Consider the following 20,264-nt stretch of genomic DNA (forward strand, 5'->3'; position numbering starts at 1 on the left):
AGCAGTGTTGCTTTCAAAAACCCTTTCTGGAAAATAAGGGTCCCTTATTTTTCTACTTTCATCTTTTCTCTTATTGCAGGATGTGACTGGTAATGATTTTCTGTGTTACTTGAGAAAGTAAGTCAATAGGTATGAAATTCTTTGGGAAAGCCAGAGATTTTTTTTCCCCCAGTAAAATGAAATAGTATTGGATGACATGGTGGTAATGTGAAGAATCTTATTTCTTTTCAGTTTGTAGAGTTCTGGGTGGTTTACAATTGGTAATGGTGATTCTACATTCCCTTCAAAAAGCTTAGTTTTACAGTTTAGGGACAGTTTGTACTTCATTTAAAATTATGGGTACATATCAATGAGCATCTTAATTAGAGCTTTTAGAAAATGTTTATGATCAGAAACTGCAATGACCACAGTTCTCTGTGTTCTTCCAGTGCACTGGTATTGGAGCCCAGCCTATCTGGATTTCAGTTCTGGCTGTACCTTGCAGCACTGGGAGACCGTGGACAAGGTCCTTGGCATCTCTGAGCCTCAGTCTCATCCATAGAGATAGTCATTGGTCCTGAAGTCATGGGCTTGTGGAGGTGGAGTGAGGCTTTTAGACGAGATTGGGCACTTAGCCCTCCAAATAGCATGCCTGGTGAAGCTCCATCAGTGGTTGACGCACAGGGAAGTCCAGTCTCCTGTTTAGGTTATTTTGAACGCCAGGAATTGGTTTGGGTGATCTCAGGCCTGAAGTCAGCTGTAAATTGTCTATCTCTAGATCTGCGTCCACTAATTTTTAAAATGTATGACTTAGCTTCCTTCAGTCACATTAATAAACAGATTACACATATTTTACCTTACTATTCCCAAGAATTCTGTAAGTTTATTTAACAACATTTACCAGGCGTTGTTTTACGTGCTTTACAAATACAAACTCATTCAGGTTTCATGATAATCCCACAGGGGTTTAGATAGAGACAGGTACTGTTGCACACTCTATTTTACGAGTGAGGGGACTGAGACACAGAGAGGTTGAGTCACATGCCCAGGGTCACTCACACAGTCAGCAACTGAGGTTTTTGAACTCTGACGTCCTGTCCCTGACCCACTGTGCTCTTCAGTAGAGCTGGGATTCATACATGTTATTGGACTCCAGGTACCTCCCTGCCTGGGCAAATGTGCCGTTCTATATCTTCTCAGAGTCCTTGTTTCAAATTGTCATAAGATAATTTCCTTCTGTCTTTCTTTGGAAGTCTAAAGTAAACCGTGTCACTTTGTTTTATGCCAGTTTTAATAATTGACGTCCTTACACTATTTTTGAGGTGCTGGGGAGTGAGAGCTCAGTGTCCTTGTCAGACGCTGACTGATGGGCGTCGTTGGCTCACCCAGCATGTAGCACAGCGATGTGAGGATCAAGGCGAGTGATGCACAGGAGTACTGGGAGCTGCTGGTCGAGCCTGCTGTTCTTTGGGTTCGTTGCCTAACTGCTCTCTAGGAGTCAGTACAACACTTGCCGCTATATTTACATCTTGGGAATGGTTTAAATGCTGCAAAGCCCTGCCAACTTACTATACTCTTTGAGCCGCAGAACACATTTGGAATATGGTAAAAACACGTGATATCCTTACTTTTCAGATGAAAAAGAGGTCACCTGCTCATAGTTAGTTGTTGGCTGAACTTGGCCTGGGGCCCCCATCTTATGAGAGTGCAGCCTACCTGGCTCTCTTGTTTCCTGTTGCCTTATAATGGAGTTTAATAACTTCATTCCTGGAGCAGAGGTCAGTGGGGCTTTGGGAAAGTTGCTCTTTGGCAGAAGAAGTACCACCAATACATCTAAAAGCTGCCGTGTAGTGACTTCAGGGGGCCCCATTGAGCAGATTCTCTTCCCACCCCTCAGCTTGCAGATCAACTCCTTAGACCCCAGAGGTAGGTGATTCCAGTGTCTGAGTGGCTTGGTGGAGCAGGAGGCAGGACCCTCTGGCATGGTTTGGTCTGTGGAGCTGCCAGAGGGAGCTCACTCTCACTGCCATGCTCTAGCAGGCTTTAGAGGGGGACCTGCTAGGAGGGGCTGTATTTTAAGGGGCAGTGCCAGGCAACCTGGCAAATTCCAGGCAGTTGGGATCAAATGGGCAGATGACTGTGAGCCCAGTGGCCTTCACCTGTTGACCAGTAGTGGTGGTGGGAACAACCTGCTCTTGGAAAATACCCAGGAAAAATTACCTCTGTGCTCTAGGAGTCTCTGAAACCTGCTTGTCAGATGGACTGGAGCCAAATCACTTTGTTCTGGGGTGGGGGAAGCTCACTCTGGATACTTCTCTGAGTCAGGAGTTAAATTCTCTACACAGGGGTTATCTGTAGAGGAGCAGGGCTGTCCTCTGTATCCTCTGGGTACCTCTTCTGCCTGGCTCTGTGGCTGGGGTGTATATCCAGGAGGTGTGGGTCTATTGTATGGTGTTTGGAAGAGAAGGAAAGGGGAGTGGTGCCTTAAGGGCCAACATGTGGCTGTGGCCATGCTGAGCTGTGGGGCTGTGGAGGAGGATGTGGGCCAGCCCTGAAGGTGACTTTGTTCAACTGCATGTAGAGGTAGGTGAATTTATTCTGTTTGATTTTCTTAAGGAGATTGTTAGGATTCCATATTGTCTGAGGTTATTTCTCATAGCAAAAAAAAGCTATATTTGCATTTTGTTATCCCAAGCAGCAAGCGACTTAGGGATAATGAGCCTGGAGGGGAAGGGGATCATAAGACATACCTTAATACAGCCCTTACACAGTCTTCTTCAGACTGGCTGGAGGGTTGGCAGAACATTATGTAAGAAGTGGAACCGACTTTGCTTTTTCTAACACTTCCAAAGGCTACAAATACCCCATGCAACTATGCAGGCCTGCACACTCAAGCCTGTGTTTCTGCCGTCCTTCTCCAAGAGATCAGAAGCAGGCTGTGGCCTCTTAGGAATTCTGCCAGATGGGGAGGGTGTCTGGTTTTTCTAGCACAGTTGAGTGATTCAGGTGGAAGAATGAAGTAGCCTGGGGAGGCTTTCGGGCCTGTGTGAGAACCGAGGCAGCAGCAAGAGAGAACAGGCTGTTTGCTTCTTAGAATGTAGACGAGTGGGTGAGATAGCTGGCTTTTTCTTCATTACTGCCAGCTGGAAGCTTTGCCCACAGATGTGGACTATTTATCTGTGGCTTTGATGTCTTTGTTTTCTTTTTTCCCGAGGGCAGGGTTGAGGTTGTAAGGCTGGGACAGAGAGCAAAAATCTGAAAATTTCAATTGGTTAGTAAAATGGGACGGAGAAGGCAATGGCACCCGACTCCAGTACTCTTGCCTGGAAAATCCCATGGGTGGAGGAGCCTGGTAGGCTGCAGTCCATGGGGTCGCTAAGAGTCGGACACAACTGAGCGACTTCACTTTCACTTTTCACTTTAATGCATTGGAGAAGGAAATGGCAACCCACTCCAGTGTTCTTGCCTGGAGAATCCCAGGGATGGGGGAGCCTGGTGGGCTGCAGTTTATGGGGTCGCACAGAGTCGGACACGACTGAGTGACTTAGCAGTAAAATGGGAAAGCCAGCAGGGGAAGAATGCTGCTGCTGCTGCTGCTGCTAAGATGGAAATGAAATAGCACGATTTAAGGTGGAAGAGAGAGCAAGGGAGTGAGGAATTATTCTATGAGTGTGCACTCATCACCCTGCTCTCCAGGGTGGTTACTACTCCGTTTTGTAACCCCTGTCTCAAGCAGAAAGGATATGCAGTTGTTCAGGCTTTCTTTTCCCCTTTTTGCCTTTTCCCTCTTTTGTCTAGATTGAGGACAGAGGGGTAGGAGATAGTGGAAAATACAATAGACTTTAGACTTAGCTTGGAATACCGTGTGAGGATGGGAGCCAAGGATCAGTTCTTTTTTTTTCTTAACTTCACAAAATTTTAACCAGCTTCCAGTTCAGTTCAGTTTAGTCCCTCAGTTGTGTCCGACTCTTTGTGACCCCATGAACCGCAGCACACCAGGCCTCCCTGACCATCACCAACTCCCGGAGTTCACCCAAACTCATGTCCATCAAGTAGGTGATGCCATCCAACCATCTCATCCTCTGTCATCCCCTTCCCCTTCTGCCCCCAATCCCTCCCAGCATCAGGGTCTTTTCCAGAGTCAGATCTTCGCATCAAGTGGCCAAAGTATTGGAGTTTCGGCTCCAACATCAGTCCTTCCAGTGAATAGCCAGGACTGATCTGCTTTAGGATGAACTGGCTGGATCTCCTTGCAGTCCAAGGGACTCTCAAGAGTCTTCTCCAGCACCACATTTCAAAAGCATCAATTCTTCGGCACTGAGCTTTCTTTATAGTCCAACTCTCACATCCATACATGACCACAGGAAAAACCATAGCCTTGACTAGACGGACCTTTGTTGACAAAGTAATGTCTCTGCTTTTTAATATGCTGTCTAGGTTGATCATAACTTTCCTTCCAAGGAGCAAGGGTCTTTTAATTTCATGGCTGCAGTCACCATCTGCAGTGATTTTGGAGCCCAGAAAAATAAAGTCAGCCACTGTTTCCACTGTTTCCACTGTTTCCCCATCTATTTCCCATGAAGTGATGGGACTGAATGCCATGATCTTCGTTTTCTGAATGTTGAGCTTTAAGCCAACTTTTTCACTCTCCTCTTTCACTTTCATCAAGAGGCTCTTTAGTTCCTCTTTACTTTCTGCCATAAGGGTGGTGTCATCTGCATATCTGAAGTTATTGATATTTCTCCCGGAAATCTTGATTCCAGCTTGTGTTTCCTTCAGCACATCATTTCTCATGATATATTCTGCATATAAGTTAAAGAAGCAGGGTGACGATGTACAGGCTTGATGTACTCCTTTTCCTATTTGGAACCAGTCTGTTGTTCCATGTCCAATTCTAACTGTTGCTTTCTGACCTGCATACAGGTTTCTCAAGAGGCAGGTGAGGTGGTCTTGGCATAGTCAACAAAGCAGAAATAGATGTTTTTCTGGAACTCTGTAGCTTTTTTGATGATCCAGTGGATGTTGGCGATTGGGCCTTTTCTAAAACCAGCTTGAACATCTTGGTTTATGGTTCACATATTGCTGAAGCCTGGCTTGGAGAATTTTGAGCATTACTTTACTAGCGTGTGAGATGAGTGCAATTGTGCGGTAGTTTGAGCATTCTTTGGCATTGCCTTTCTTTGGGATTGGAATGAAAACTGACCTTTCCAGTCCTGTAACCAGCTTTACTGAGATATAATTCACATACCACACAGCTTATTAAAATGTACAATTTAGTGGGTTTTTAGTTTATTCACAGAGATATATAAATGTAACTACAGTCTAATTTTAGAACATTTTCACCACCCCAGAACGAAAGTCTTGCCTCTTTACAGTTATTCCCAATTCCTCTCATCCCACCTTTGCAGCCCCAGGCAACTCCTAATCTGCTTTCTGCTGCTGTAATAGATTTGTTTGTTCAGTTCATATAGACATAAACAATATGTGATTCTCTGTGACTGGCTTGTTTCACTGAGCAAATGTTTTCAAGGTTCATTCATATTATCACATATATCAATACTTCATTCCTTTTTATGGCTGAATAATATTCCATAAACCACAATTTGTTTGTCTATTCATCAGTTGATAGGCATTTAGGTTGTTTGTACTTTTAGACTGTTATGAATTAATGCTGTGTACAAGTTTTTGTCTGGATATATGTTTTCATTTTTCTTGTGTATATACCTGAGTGGAACTGCAGGATCAAACAACTGACTCCTTGTTTCACATTCTGAGAAACTGCCAGACTGTTTTCCACAGTGGTGGTACCATTTTACATATCTACTAGCAGTGTTTGAAGGTTCAGTTTCTTCATTATTGAGTTGTAAGAGTTCTTTATATGTTCTAGACACTAGACCCTTATGAATTAAATGATTTGCAAATATTTTCTCCCTTTCTGGACATTGTCTTTTTACTTTCTTAATAATGTCCAGACAAGATTTTAATGTTGATGAAGTTCAGTGTATATCTATTTTTTCTTTTATCACTCTGCTTTTGATTCTGTATCTAAGAAATCATTGCTTAACCCAAGATTATAAAGATATTCACTGATGTTTTATTCTGTGAGTTTCATAGCTTTAGCTCTTGCATGCAGGTCTTTGATCTGTTTTGAGTGAATTTTTGTGTGTGTGATATGACGAAAGGGCCTAGCTTTCTGTGTGTGAAGTTGTTACAGCACCATTTGTTGAGATTATTCTTTCCTCATTGAATTACCTTGGCACCTTTTAGAAAATTAGTTGGCCATAAATGTGTGGGCTCATTTCTTGACTCTCAGTTCTGTTCCATTGGTCCTACATGTCAGGATCAGTACCTGGGGTGATTCCACATACATTCTGGGTGGCGAGCATTTGGACAGTTTGATTAGGAGGCAGCACAACGCAAGGTTGCTGAAGTGCTTCATGAAAGACGTGCAGATTGTCCGTTCTTAACTAAACCAGAGTTTCCCAAATTGGGCTGGTAAGGGTCACCAGGGATGAGGAATTACCTGGGGAGACAAGGCCTGGTTCAGGATGGAGGGGGACATGTGGCCTGTATTTCTGGGCTCTCCAACATGGACATTTTCTCTTCACCAATTGCCACTTGATTGAAACCTTCAGGAAGTTGCTCATTGAGTGAACTATGGTCAGTCCTATGATCAGTCTGCTGGAGTGATGCCGGATCTGCTAGGCCAGACCAGTAGAAGACTGCATACCTGAACCAGGGTCCTTCCACAGAACTGTTGCTCCCGCAGTGTTCTTGGGGTGAAGCTATCACTCTGTCTTGCGGGAGATGACAAGAGAGAGCTGCTTGGAACTCCTCTCCATGTTTACTGTGGGCACTTCCCTGGTCACCTTATTTGTTGCCTTCTGCCATATATGGGCTTCCTGGGTGGCTCAGAGGGTAAAGGATCTACCCACAATGGGTGAGACCCAGGTTTGGAAGGTCCCCTGGAGAAGGGAACAGCTGCCCATTCCAGTATTATTGCCAAGAGAATTCCATGGACAGGAGCCTGGTGGGCTACAGGCCATGAACTTGCAGAGTTGGACATGATTGAGAGACTAACATTTTCACTTTTTCTGCCATATTCACACAAATATTTTATACCTACATTTCCTTCTCATTTGCCTTGTTTATTTAAATTTCTGATTATGGAGAAAGTATATATATATGTGTATATATATATATTTCAAGGGTATTTATGTTGTCTGCCCCACTAGCCTGAAAGCTTCATGAGAGAAGGGAGTTTTGGTTGACAGCAATGTCTCCAGCACCAAGGACAGTGCCTGGCACATAGTAGGCACTCTGTAAATATTTATTGAATGAATGAAGGGCCTGTCAAGATCAAACAGTGGAGAGGGTAGCTTCTCTCTTTCAGCATCAGCAGCAGTCACTCTGCTTGGTTTTAGCTTCATGATACTGTGAATCATCAAAGCATGTGTTTCTCTGTATGAACCGCTTGAAGATTAATGCCATATCCCTGTCTACTCTAATGTGCTTGTAGGACTAACCTCCCTACTTTTCATTTATTTACTGAGTTTGTCTAGTGTGCATCTCTGCAAGCTGTCTAAAATCATCTTTGGAATCTAGCAGGCTGTAAATAAATGCTATTTAATCGGCTTTGATGAGAATTTCTTAATTTCAATCTTTCCTCCTGATCCGGGAAATTCAGTTTTAAGTTGGCAGAGGAGGAGAATTTTTGTAAAATCGAATTCCTCTTTCATTTTTCCCTCCTTTTTTTACCCCCTCCCTTTTTTTTAAATTTTAATTTTTATTTTTTAGGATAGAATTTTTGCGGCATTTGAAGAGCTTTTTCCAGATTATGTTTAAAATCGAAACCAAACCATGTGGTGAAGAACTCAAGGGAGGGGATAAAGTGCTGATGACTTGTGTTGGTATTGGCTTCTCCAACCTTAGCAAGACCCTCAAGTGACATTGTCAGAAGATGAAAGGCCCAAAGGCTTCTAGACAACGCAGAAGCTGCCAAGCAACCAAAGGGACCAGATTCATCCAGGACTTTCCAGCTTCCCATTTGAAAACAATCAGGATATCCAAACAAAGGACGTCTCTCTACCTTGTGGTTTTTAGCCATTTCTCCAGGGCAGACATTCCTCGGGAGGTCCAGTCACAGCGGGAGCTCCCTCGGCTTACCTGGATGAAGGGTGTGCCTTCGGGACCCAATTGGACTGCTACAGCATCACAGCTGAGTTTTAGCACTGCTTCCTGACCCCACATCCCTGGGCTTCCGCCGTATGGCTATTTTCCAGACCTTTGGAGTTTGTTACAGTTCCTTCTGCAAGGACTGACCCCCCTGAATCTTGGTTTCTGTGTAGGGATTAAATGAGATACTATGAGTGGTAACCCTTTATGAATAATGCCATGTAATGCAAATGTCAGAAATTGGTGTGTTAGAACTTTTTATCCCTTGTCTCCTGAATGGACTACTATCTTGGAGATACACTGCTCCCCATCTGGTTCATTGTATGTGGATTTTAGGGGAATGAATGACTAGGGAGTGCAAGGATCCAACTAAAGTTATTGAAAATTTTCCATATCTCGGGTGTGCTATGCATGTTCTCACTTAATTCTCCCAATAGCCCAGTGATGTAGATTTGATTATCCCCACAAGAGAAATTCAAAAAGGATATTTTGTTCCTTTTGAAATTTGATAATATAGAGATATTAGCTCTTGATTTCAAGATCTAAGTATCAGAGTCTGGAGTTTTATGCTACTTGCAAGCTAGTAAGTTAGATTATTACTGTTTCACGGATGCTAGCAGAAAACATGAAAATCTCATGTCATAGACAAAAAGCTTTATTACTCAGAGCACAGGAAGCAGCATGAGCTTCACTGGTTTCTTTCTCCAAGTCCCACAAGATGTGGAGAGTCTGCAGGTATGCCATGCACACCGGTGGTTCGCATCACAGGCAAGGAGCATGCACATGTGGGAACTCCACCTCTTACAAGCCTGCTCTTTGTTCCAGATAGGGACATTACTTCACCTCTCAAGACTGCTTGCTGTGAACAAGTGATAGGAAAGGGCCAGGATAAAAGCCTCCCCAGCAGCAATGTGCAGGAACACTCAGGACTTGTGGCAATTGTACCTGCTGCTAGTAGAGGCTACAAGTGGTGTGTATAGGGGGTTCAGAGTTATTGGTGGTAGGGGAAATATCTGATTTTTCTATTAGGATTCCAGATGATATTGTCTACCTAGGGTGGACTTTTGAAGTAAAGCATGGTCTTTACCTCCCCAGGTCTCTTGGTATCCTTTTCTTTTTTCAGTAAAGGGGGTCCAGAGGAAGTTTGTGCTCTTGTGTCTGGGGATGTGGGAGGATGTGGAGTGGGGAGCTAACACTGACAGGTCAAGCCATTTTGAACTGTGGTTGTCTACTTACTGAGAGCTCTGCATGCTGTATTAGATTGCAGTTGCTGCATAACCAGTTACCACAAACTTAGTAGCTTAAAGTAGTACCATTTATCATCCACAATTCTGTAGGTCAGAGGTCCTGGCCTGCTTGCTTGGATTCTTTGGTTATGGCTTCACAAGGCTAATGCCAAGATGCTGGTCTCTGGGCAGGAATACATTTCCAACCACATTTGGATCGTTGGCAGAATTGTTGGACTGGAGTTCCTGTTTCTGGCTGGCTGTCAGCTGCAGGCAACTCTCAGCTTATATGTAGAGGCTGCCTGCATTCCTTGTAACTTGGCTCCCTCCATCTTCAAGCCAGCAATGGTGCATTGAATCCTTCTCATGCTTTGAATCTGACTTCTTGTGATAACTTATCTTAAGGTCATCTGGTCATAGAAGTACCTAGGTTAGTGTTTGAATAGCAGGGGCCAGGGCTCTTGGACATCTGAAAATTATGCCTACCACACATCAGTTCAGTTCAGTTCAGTCGCTCAGTTGTGTCCAACTCTTTGCAACCCCATGGACTGCAGCATGCCAGGCTTCCCTGTCATGCTCCTTCCTGGAGCTTGCTCAAACTCATGTCCATCGAGTCAGTGATGCCATCCAACCATCTCATCCTCTGTTATCTCCTTCTCCTCCCGCCTTCAATCTTTCCCAGTGTCAGGGTCTTTTCCAATGAGTTAGTTCTTCACATCAGATGGCCAAAGTATTGGAGTTTCAGCTTCGGTATCAGTCCTTCCAATGAATATTCAGTACTGATTTCCTTTCAGATGGACTGGTTGGATCTCCTTGCAGTCCAAAGGACTGTCAAGAGTCTTCTCCAACACCAAAGTTCGAAAGCATCAATTCTTTGGTGCTCAGCTTTCATTATAGTCCAACTCTCACATCCATACATGACTACTGGAAAAACCATAGCTTTGACTAGATGGACCTTTGTTGGCAAAGTAATTTAATGCTGCTGACGTTTGAACCCAGATCCACCCATGCTCAGATATAGAACTGAGGAACCACATGGCTTTGGCTGTGTCCAGCAGGAACTTTCTGTCCCTTGGGACCAGATTGGGAAATGGGTCCTGTTGGTCAGTTTAGGGTGACATGTAGACACCAGGCAGAACATTACAGCTCGTATAAGGGATGTGAGCCTCCATCTGCTGTCAACATGAAAATGTCTGGTGGTCTCCAACCCTCTGACTGGTACCGCTGCTTCTGGAGTGGTAGTAGTGATGCTGTAGGCAATAGGAAGACACATTTAATATTAATATTTATTTAAGCAGCCTGCTGCAGGCTCCTTCTCACAGGCTCCTTCTCTGTGCCGGAGAGAAGCAACAGCTCTCCTTGGGCAGAGGTTACTGGTACTTCTTAGTGACATTCTGCTCCTGCAGTCTCTGCCTTGTTTTTAGCTTAGCTGCTGGTTGGTGCAGCTACCCCTAGTATAGTTTGATGAGAGATTCCAGTACTTTGAGCTTAGCTTTCTATCTTGACCCCTTTACTTCCCTCTGTAGACAGAGACAGATCAGTCTGAATTCAATAAGACTAGTAATTTTTTTTTTTTTAAGGCATATACACGTTTTAGGGATCATGACAGAATCATGGCCTTGCCTTCCTATCATGTTCCAAGCTTTGCTTCTGTCTTCTATCATCCTTCTCTGTTACATTCTGGGTGAACACCAGCCAGCCTCCTTCCATCGTGATTATTTACCATATTCAACAAGACAGTTGATAAGGATGGGGGGGAAGCTAGGGTGTTGCAACATGATGTGTGGATGGGGAAAGAGCAGGAGGCACTGCTGAAATCCAGATTGCCCTCAGAGGCCAGCTGAACCTTGTGGTTTGTTTGTGTGTCTTTATCTTTTCTGATAAAAAGTGGTGAAGGACATTATTGATTACACACCCAACCAAAAAGCCCCCAAACTTAGGTTGCACTGTGGTGCCTGTCCTTTCATGGTCACTCCACAGTGAAAAATGGTGAGGTAGCCATCCCGCTAGGTCTTCTGTGTTGGGAGGCTCCTGGGTAAGGCCAGTGCTGACAGTTAGTTTCGAGGTGGCCAAGTGGAAGAGATAAAGGTATGAAAAGGCAGGGAAGAAAGTAGACGATTGGAGTAGAGGAGGCCTAAGGAAGTGGACAAAATCGTAGGTAGATGGAGAAAAGAAGACACCGGGAACTAAGGGATTACTTTAATTTTGGCCATGCCTGAGGTGGGGGTGGGATTCAACTGGTGAGGTCAGGGGGCCAAAGCAGGGTGCAGAAGTGGATTTTCCAGGGTATTGGTTATGGTGGGTGGATTAGAATGTGGGGCCTCATTGACTTTACCTGTTGGTGCTTTTTTGGAGACATGTGAATGTGCTGGTAGGTGATTATAACAGTCTGTGATGGATAGAAAAGCAGCATCACAGGCCTTGCACCCAGCCTGGACCTCTGCTGTTCCTCATCTGACTCCAGAGTGGAGAAGTAACTTGCCCTCGATCAGAGTTTCCATGTTTAGATCACCCTGGCCTGTTCTTTAGAAGTGACCAGTAGTTAAGAGGAATGTCAATAGGCAAGCGCAGTTTTTCTGTACTCTAGTTGACTAGGTCTAGGAAGCCATTTGAGTGGGAAATTTATCAGCGTTTGACCTCTTACAGAGGCCAAGCCACGTCACTCCTTTACTTAAGCAAATAGGGCTGCCATATTTGTCAGGAGCAGCCTAGGTCCAGGGCTCCTCTAATCCAAGTCTTTCATTTGGCCCTTAATAGTTAGATAGCCTGACTCCATGCCTGAGGCACTGGCCCTTGGTCAGCATCTGTAGATGGACTGGGGCAGAGCTTAGAGCTTTTGGCACATGGGCCACTTCCTGTCTTCCTGGTTCTTCTGATACTGGTGGTTCTGGATGTGGATCCTGCTCTGCTGATGTCCTTGTGTTAAGTCTACAGGGGTGGGGATGCTGATCTTGGGAGGTAAGAGGCCCAGCTTGCTTTCTGGCCCATTTCAGCTACTGACCAGCTGTTATGGCATAAGTATTTCACTTCCGCACACTCGGATTGCTTTTGAGAAATCAGGGTGGATATATGAGGCCTTGTACCCAGCCTGGACCTCTGCTGTTCCTCACCTGACTCCAAAGTAGGGGAGAAGTAATTTACACTCCATCAGAGTTTCCTGGTTTGGGTACCCCCAAAACCAGAAAGATGACCTCCATTGCCTCCTCCATGCCACTCCCATCCTCATAACATCAAGATGTTTTGCTGAGATCTCTTAGACACTCTTTATTCCTGTGTTTTTTTCCCCCATTCCCAACCCTCTTAAAGAGCTTTACATCTAAAAATTTCAGGTTGATTAGTTTGCTAATAATTTCTACTGTGATTTGTGAAATCATGTATTCAAACTGATGAAGGTAGGTGAATTTCTAGAAATCAGAGACTGACTTAAATGAAGTAGCCCAACAATGACACATCTGGCAGCTTCATGTGTCTATTCTGTGAACACCCTGTCACCACACGGTCCTGAGGGTGGTGGACCTGCTGTTGGACTCACTGGTGGCCATTTGGATAACTGGTCTCTTGGGAGTGCATGCTGCCCCAGAAGAAGAGGAATGTTTGAGGCAGGTGCCTATTCCTGGTGCATGTTGGATGGTAGGACTCCTGAAAATATCACTTTAGTCTTTAAGGGAAGATATTGGTGGGACCATATATTTTGAAATGGTGCCTGGCTTTTTGCTTGGAGGGATCCAATTTCAGGTCATGACAACTGACCTCAGGTTTTAAATTCTGAGTACACTTGGCTCCCCATACTTCTCAAATTCTCCTCTTTCTGTCAATGCTCTGTTTCCACCTCTCTGCTGTTTTACCTGTTAAGCAATTAAAGGCATTGTGCCTAATATCGGTAAGCTCTGAAGAACCAATGGGAAGGCTTACCAAAAAAAAAAAAAATACTGCCTTGAAGTTGGCAAAGAAAAAGAGCAAAAATAAATATCCACAAAATGAAGCATTTCCAAATTTAAAATGTTGAAAACAATATAAATGAGTTTGTTTCTTCACATATATTTCCAGGCACATACAGTAATTGCAAGGAATTATTGCCAGTCATATATTATATGGCCAGTTGTTTGGCCAACTAAACAATTTAAAAGGCAAAATTATAAGGAGCCTTTCAGAAATTTGCCACATGGCTGTATTTCAACATGTGTGGTTTGGTGACACTGTCATAAGAGGCCTAGAAAGTGAAACCATGTAAGTCCTCCCCCCTCGCTGAGCCTCCTCTGTAACGTTAGAGCCTCAGCATCTCCAGAGGGACTCCCCCAGCCTATGGGGCATCCTCGACTACAGGTTCTCATACACCCCTGGGTGCCTTCTTCATACTTCACACCCTCAGTTATTGCTTAATTCTCTGTGTTAACCTGTTTTGATGTGAAGTAGGTCAATCTTTTACAATTTGGTGTGGCTGTAGTTTTAAAATGTTTTTTTGAAAGACTATTTAAAAAAAAGATGAATTCCATCATTTGTGAGGAAAGCTTTTGGCTTCTTGAGTTTCAGTAGAGCACTGTGGAAGTAACAGGCTTAGGAATGAGACTGTGTTTGCATCTTATTAAATAGCTGAGTCTGTAGCCACATGGCATTGGGCAGATCCTCTACCTCATCTGTAAAATGGGAAATAGCTGCTGTCCACCCTCGTACTGACAGGACTTATTAAATGGTTATGTGTTAAATGCTTAGGGGTCTTTTTAGCTGTTAAACCCCTGATGAGGATTCAAAGCAGTCTTTTACCTAACAGGTTCATGTCTCCATGGGTCATAGGGTTTATCTTTATATCTGATACTTGGATGGACTCAGCCAGAAGACCAGAGGCAAGATGCGGCACCTGTACACGGGTTGGGGTCACAGTGCCCCATGACATGCTATAGAGTTAAAAAGAGCGCCTACAGGCATCTCTGTGAAGTTCACCATGTTCTAGCAGGACCCACCTGATCAGGGTGAAGAGAACAGGCAGGCTGCCTCAGGGCTCAGCACTGCTCAGCTACTGTGTGCACCAATCCAAATGAAGAGCTCCAGTGTCATCATGAGAGAGTGTTACAAGACTACCATGTAAGCACCTGCATGTCATCAGAACTCCACTATCTCCCTTCTCCCAGTATTGCTCTCAGTGTTTCTTCTCCATCAGGCATTCTCTTTAACATTCAGTTCTTAGCAATCTTGTGGTCAGAGAGATTCTACCCATTATTAAAAAAAAAAAAAAATCCTCCAGAATTGTGTCTCCCTCTGATTGACTCCAAAATGACCAGATCTGGGTCCTATTCTCATCCCTGGAGTGGTAGGGATGTCAGCCTCAACCAAACTGTGTAGTTTGAGAGGAATGGGAAAAGTGGTTCCTGAAGGAAAATCTGAATGCTTTTACAAAGAGAAAAGACATGGGGAAGGCAGAAATAGCAGTTGTCTACTATAGACTGCATTACCTAGTTCCCTGAACACTCTTGGGAGAATATCCTACATTACTCCTTGCCCACTGCCATCTTTTACCATCCAAAATCTTCCAGGATCATGGTATAGAATAGGGTAGACAGAACTTCCCTGGTGGTCCAGTGGTTAAGAATCTGCCTGCCAATGCAGGGGTCACAAGTTTGATTCCTGGTCTGGGAAGATTCCACATCCCACGGGGCAACTAAGCCCGTGCTTCACAACTACTGAGCCCATGCACCCTAGGGCCTATGCTCTGCAGCAGGAAAAGCCACCGCCATGAGAACCCCGTGCATTGCAACTAGAGAGTAGCCCCCGTAACGCACAACTAGAGAAAGCCCTTGCACAGCAATGAAGACTCAGGACAGCCATAAAACAAAAAGAATTGAGTGGGCAAGAATGAATTCAGTTTAACACGTGTTTCCTGACAAAAGGCAAGACTTTTTGTACCTAGAAGGCCAAAGTTAATATGAATATTGGGCAAAAGTTTATCATTTTAGCTAGTGGTATTCTTGGGCTGGAAGGGGAAATATACCAGGATGATAACACAGAGGGAGGAGAACTGGCCGTGGGAACACCATGTGGGCTGTGGACAGGAGGAAGGGTAGGAGGGGGCCAGCTTGAAGAAAGGAGGATATGCAACATCCATTGGTGCTTTCCGTCGTGGTTCTGTCTTTTTCCACTTCTGGAAAGACAAATTCAGAAGTGGGGAGGAAAATCAGGGCTTTTTTCCATTGCCAGGAATACAAGAATTAAAATGATAATGACAGTGACATAAAAAGCTATCCCTAGAAGAGCACTGAAGACATATATAAGTGATGACAGGAATTAGGATGGGGACATGATGGGTATTCCTCTTATTTCCAAATAACTTGCACGATTTTGTTTTTATAGTTATATACCTGTTTCTCTGTGTGTATAGGTTTACTTATATTAAGAATCTCAGGTGCAACTGCCATTATTTTTCATCAGCTGCAAGGCAAATAAAAGATCAAGCATCCCCTTTGTCCTCCTCCTCTACACCTTCCCTTAAAACACACAGACCCACACACAAGCAACTTACTTATGATGTGGTTGGGGCCTGTGGAAGGAAGTGCCACAGATGGAGAGGAATCCAAGGCCTGCTCATGGTACTGCCTAAGTGGCTTCCCTCTACCCTTGCCTCTCTTCAGGATTCTGGGTGAGAGCACTGCTTCACCTCTTAATTAGATTATGTTAGGTCTGCTGTAATGTTTTCCAGAGCATGTTCTGTTGTACACTAGCATCATAGAATGCTTTCCCTGAAAAAGTGAAAAGAAAGTGTTAGTCGCTCAGTTGTGTCCTACTCTTTGCGATCCCATGGACTGTAGGCTGCCTGGCTCCTCTGGGCAAGAATACTGGAGTGGGTTGCCGTTCCCTTGTCCAGAGGCTCTTCGTGATCCAGGGATCAAACCTGGATCTCCCACACTGCCAGCAAATTCTTTACTGTCTGAGCCACCAGGGAAGCCCTTTTCCCTGAAAAGCCAACTTAATACAGGTGTAGACAGTGTTGCAGTCTCTAGTACGGGTTTGGAGGTCACAATGAGTACTAACATAGCAGAGGCTCTGAGGAGTCCTGTAGCTGAAACTGTCTTTGTTTTACTTACTGCTTTTCAAACTGACTTGGACGTTGAACTTTCCGTACCTCCCACTCCCCAAAAAGTATTGCATGTAGTGCTGTTACTCTGCAAATCATATTTGGCAGGTACTTGGTCTAGTAGGATTTTTTTTTTTTTTTAGAAAAGATAAACTCTGCCATTTGTGATTGGAATATTTGTAAGAAGCAAGCAGCTGGAATAAGAAGTCAAGCAGTTGGAATTTAGTGACTAACCCTTGCCCCCCCCTTACAGCATTGACACCCACGCCCATGAGCTTCAGACTATGGGCCCCACCTAGTCCCATACCATCTTACCTTCTTATCTGGGCCTCTGGGAATTACAAGGTCAGAAACGGGACTAGGCTGGGATTTTGTGTGTGTGTTGTGATAAACTACAATGTCCCTAGTCTCTTGAGGGGGCTTCCCAAGTAGCTCAGTGGTAAAGAAGCCATCTGCCAGTGCAGGAGATGTGAATTCAACCCCTGGGTTGGGAAGATCCCCTGGAAGACAAGATGGTAACCTACTCCAGTATTCTTTCCTGGAAAATCCCATGTACAGAGTAGCCTGGGAGGTGGGGGTGGCTACAGTTTATGGGGTCACAAAGAGTCAGACACGACTTAGCAACTGAGCACAATCTCTTTGAGAATCACATTGACTGTTCTTTCCTTCTTGGCTCAGAACCTTAACATGGCAGTGGAACCCACCTGAGCTCTCAACAGGAGGGGGTCAGAAGATGTTCTACTGACTTGGGCCCAGGGAGAGTGCCAGAACCCTGTGAGGGCTTAGCCCAAATCTTGGTAATAGGTCAAGGAGAAACCCTTGGGGAAGGAGCACCATTAAGTGATTGGCCATATTTTTAGATTTCAAGCCATATTCAAGCCTGAGCCCCCAAATACCTGGATTTTCAGAACTCTGACCTGGGCACCACTTGCCAGCAGCTGTCACCAAGATGTGAAGACAGGGCCCTGAAGGCAGTGGGTCTGGGAATGTGGAGAGGGCTTGGGCTTTTTAAACGGGCATTTTAAAAGATGGTGGTTTAGTTGTTAATTTATGTCTGACTCTTGTGACCCAAGGACTGTGGCCCTCCAGATTTCTCTGTCCATGAGGTTTCCCAGGCAAAAATACTGGAGTGTGTTGCCATTTGAATTGCACTTGCAACAAGCCCCTACTGGCCCTGCTCCTCTGTTAATAAGCTTTCCAGAAAAGAGCCTGCCTGGATACTCTGAGTGTCTTCTTCAAAATGTACAAGTAGGAGCTTTCTTTTTTTTTCCTCCAGCATGTTATGTTTTTTTATTTCAAGGAAGGTAAAAATGCAACTGAAACACAGAAAAAGATTTGTGTAGTGTACAGAGAAGGTGCTGCGACTGATCAAATGTGTCAAAAGTGGTTTGTGAAGTTTTATGCTGGTGATTTCTCATTGGACAATGCTCCATGGTCGGGTAGACCAGTTGAAATTGATAGTGATCAAATAGAGACATTGAGAAAAATCAGTGTGATACCCAAGTGGATGCTTTTTAAAGCTGTTGATGCTGTACATCAAGGAAAAGCTTTTGCATCTCTTGACTGAGTTTTGTCTTCTGTGAGTTCAGAAGGTGAAGTCGCAAAGCTTTAATCAGAGTCCTGAATGTGACCCAGGTTAGGAAATAACAAAACAAACTTGAACTCCTGTTCACCCACCTGAGAGGAAGAAAAATACAAAACGAAGTGGAAAACAACCAAATCTCAGATGGAGGGAGCAGGTGGCAAGTGCCCTTCTTAAGAATACCAAGAAAACGACATTGGCACAGAAACCAGACAGTGGCGGGGGCAGGGAGCTGCCAGGGGAACAGCGAGGAGTCAGTCCCTCAGGGGCTGTCCTGGTTGTCTCATCTGTTTGCCCCTGACCTGAGGGGACTGAACACCAAGCACCTCATATGACTTGCATATTCTTGTGTGACTCCAAGTATTAGGAACTGCCACTGTTATGAGTAATGTACAAATTCACTTTAAAGTAGCACTGAATTCATAATTCATAAAGTATTTTCTCAATGAACAGATGCCTTCATGTGGAAAGAGGTCTGTGAAAATTTTAGATGTTTAAAAGAGGTTCTCATGCTCTCTTGAAAAGATTAGAATGACTGTTATATTGAATGTAATTATTTTCTCCCCAGTGGTAGTCTCCTGTTGGTTACCCATTTGGAATGTTTGAACTTCTTGGCGCAAATCTTGACTGTCTGCTTGTGTCTGGGGAAGGGGTAGGTTAGGAGAGAGAAGCAATGGGAATATAATAAAGAGTGGCCCTTAGCAAACTGTGGATGCTGTGTGCCATTACCACCATCCTCCTTCCAGCCTGCCCACCCTGCTACTAGGCAACAGTTAGCACAGGACCTTTAGTGGTCCTGCTCAGCCATTGGTTGTCTCCTCAGTGGGCCCCTCCCCCAAGCAACCGTTAATGATCCTGCTCAGTCATTGGTCAGTACCACAGTGGGCCCCTCCCACAAGCGACCAACTGTCCAGGAGCAACATTAGTGAGGCCCTTCAGCCAACCTTCAGTGGAGTGGTCGTCAGGCAGAGAGAAAGGTAAGAGGCGGATCCTGGCCTTCTCCCCCGTGGCCCTCCAGCTTACCTGACTTCAGGCCAGTAAGTGAGTGGAGGAGCCCAGAGAACAGGCTGGGGGCTGTGTCCTGGAGGGCTCTAGAGCTCTCGCCAAAGCCATTCGCTGGCTGGATCCAGGCCTTGAGGCTACAGTGAACCTCTCCCCTATCCCCACCCCTGTGACCTAATGGCAGCAGCCATCTGCCTAGAATGTCATCTGCAGGACCTGGCCCCCACCATTTGGGCGGCCTGAGGAGCTGAAGGCAAGAGGTCCTGGGCTCCTGGCTCCCTCAGGGATGACAGCTGGGCAGGGTCTGGGGACCGGGCTCTGAAGAAACCATCAACTGAGAGCTTTTCAGCCAGGACCTGGACCTCACAGGGGAAAAGTTGAGCCTTGGGACCTCACCATTTCTTGTCAGAATGGAGAATAACATTTGTTTGGTAGATATTTACAGGAACATTGTTTTCTAACCATAACCTGGCCTCAAGAACAAAGGCTCTGACACCAAGAAGTCTGCAACAACTAACCATACTCCTTCACCTTTCCTAGAAGAGGACTTTGCTGAGAGCTCTTGTTGGGGGCAAGATTTGGGAATTTTAAGGCATGAGCACCATCTCCTTGCACACCCCTGCAATAAACTTTTCTCTGTTCCAAACTCCCACATTTTGGTATTGTTTGGCCTCACTGTACATTGGACACATAAACTTACTTTCTAGTAACAGGAAGACTGGAGGTCATATCAGTTACTGAGCTGTTCTCAATCCTCATTCAAAAAGATGAAGTTCCATTTGGCATCATGATCTGCTGATACTAAAATGTGTCCCAGCTCAGCCTCCTTGCTTTGAGATAAAGTGCTGCTTTCTTCCCTCAGGATGTTTTCTTCTGTAATGTAGCAGCCTTGCAAGGTAGCAAGTGTTCAGATTTCCCTGACTCACAACTCCTACTCCTTTATGAATTTCAAAACACTTCCATGAACATTATCTCCTTTCATCCTCACAGGCATGTATATTTAGGCTTAGAGAAGCTGTGAGACTAAATCAAGTTCACACAGTTGGTGGAGAAACTGGAACATGAACACAAAGCATTTGGTTCCATTATATCTGAACCATGGTATGCATGTGTCTCTAGCCAGTCATACCTCTGTGCCCTTTTAAATGGGTATTCTTAAATATTTGTCCAGTTCTTAGAGTTGAAGAAATAACAGAAGTAATTCCTGTGAGGAAAGGGTGGAAAAGGAGAATTCTAG

General features: G+C 44.7%; 2 protein-coding genes across 15 annotated transcripts in view; one reads left to right on the plus strand and one right to left on the minus strand.

Moving 5' to 3' along the window:
- RCL1 (RNA terminal phosphate cyclase like 1) overlaps positions 1-9,248 on the plus strand; it is a 64,001-nt gene extending 54,753 nt beyond the window's left edge. For 11 of the 14 annotated variants that reach the window (XM_069576491.1, XM_069576503.1, XM_069576500.1 and 8 more), the window contains one exon: positions 7,777-9,248. In XM_069576491.1, coding sequence (XP_069432592.1) covers positions 7,777-7,927 — 151 coding nt within the window. In that variant the 3' untranslated portion in view covers positions 7,928-9,248. Of the gene's footprint in view, positions 1-79; positions 118-428; positions 840-1,301; positions 1,451-7,776 lie in introns of those variants that run through there. The other 3 variants (XM_069576494.1, XM_069576493.1, XM_069576492.1) reach the window with 3 other exon arrangements.
- AK3 (adenylate kinase 3) overlaps positions 1-20,264 on the minus strand; it is a 467,912-nt gene that overhangs the window by 127,424 nt on the left and 320,224 nt on the right. The gene's annotated exons all lie outside the window — the stretch shown is intronic.

This window comes from Ovis canadensis, chromosome 2 (assembly GCF_042477335.2).
Source record: "Ovis canadensis isolate MfBH-ARS-UI-01 breed Bighorn chromosome 2, ARS-UI_OviCan_v2, whole genome shotgun sequence".
NCBI lineage: Eukaryota > Metazoa > Chordata > Mammalia > Artiodactyla > Bovidae > Ovis > Ovis canadensis.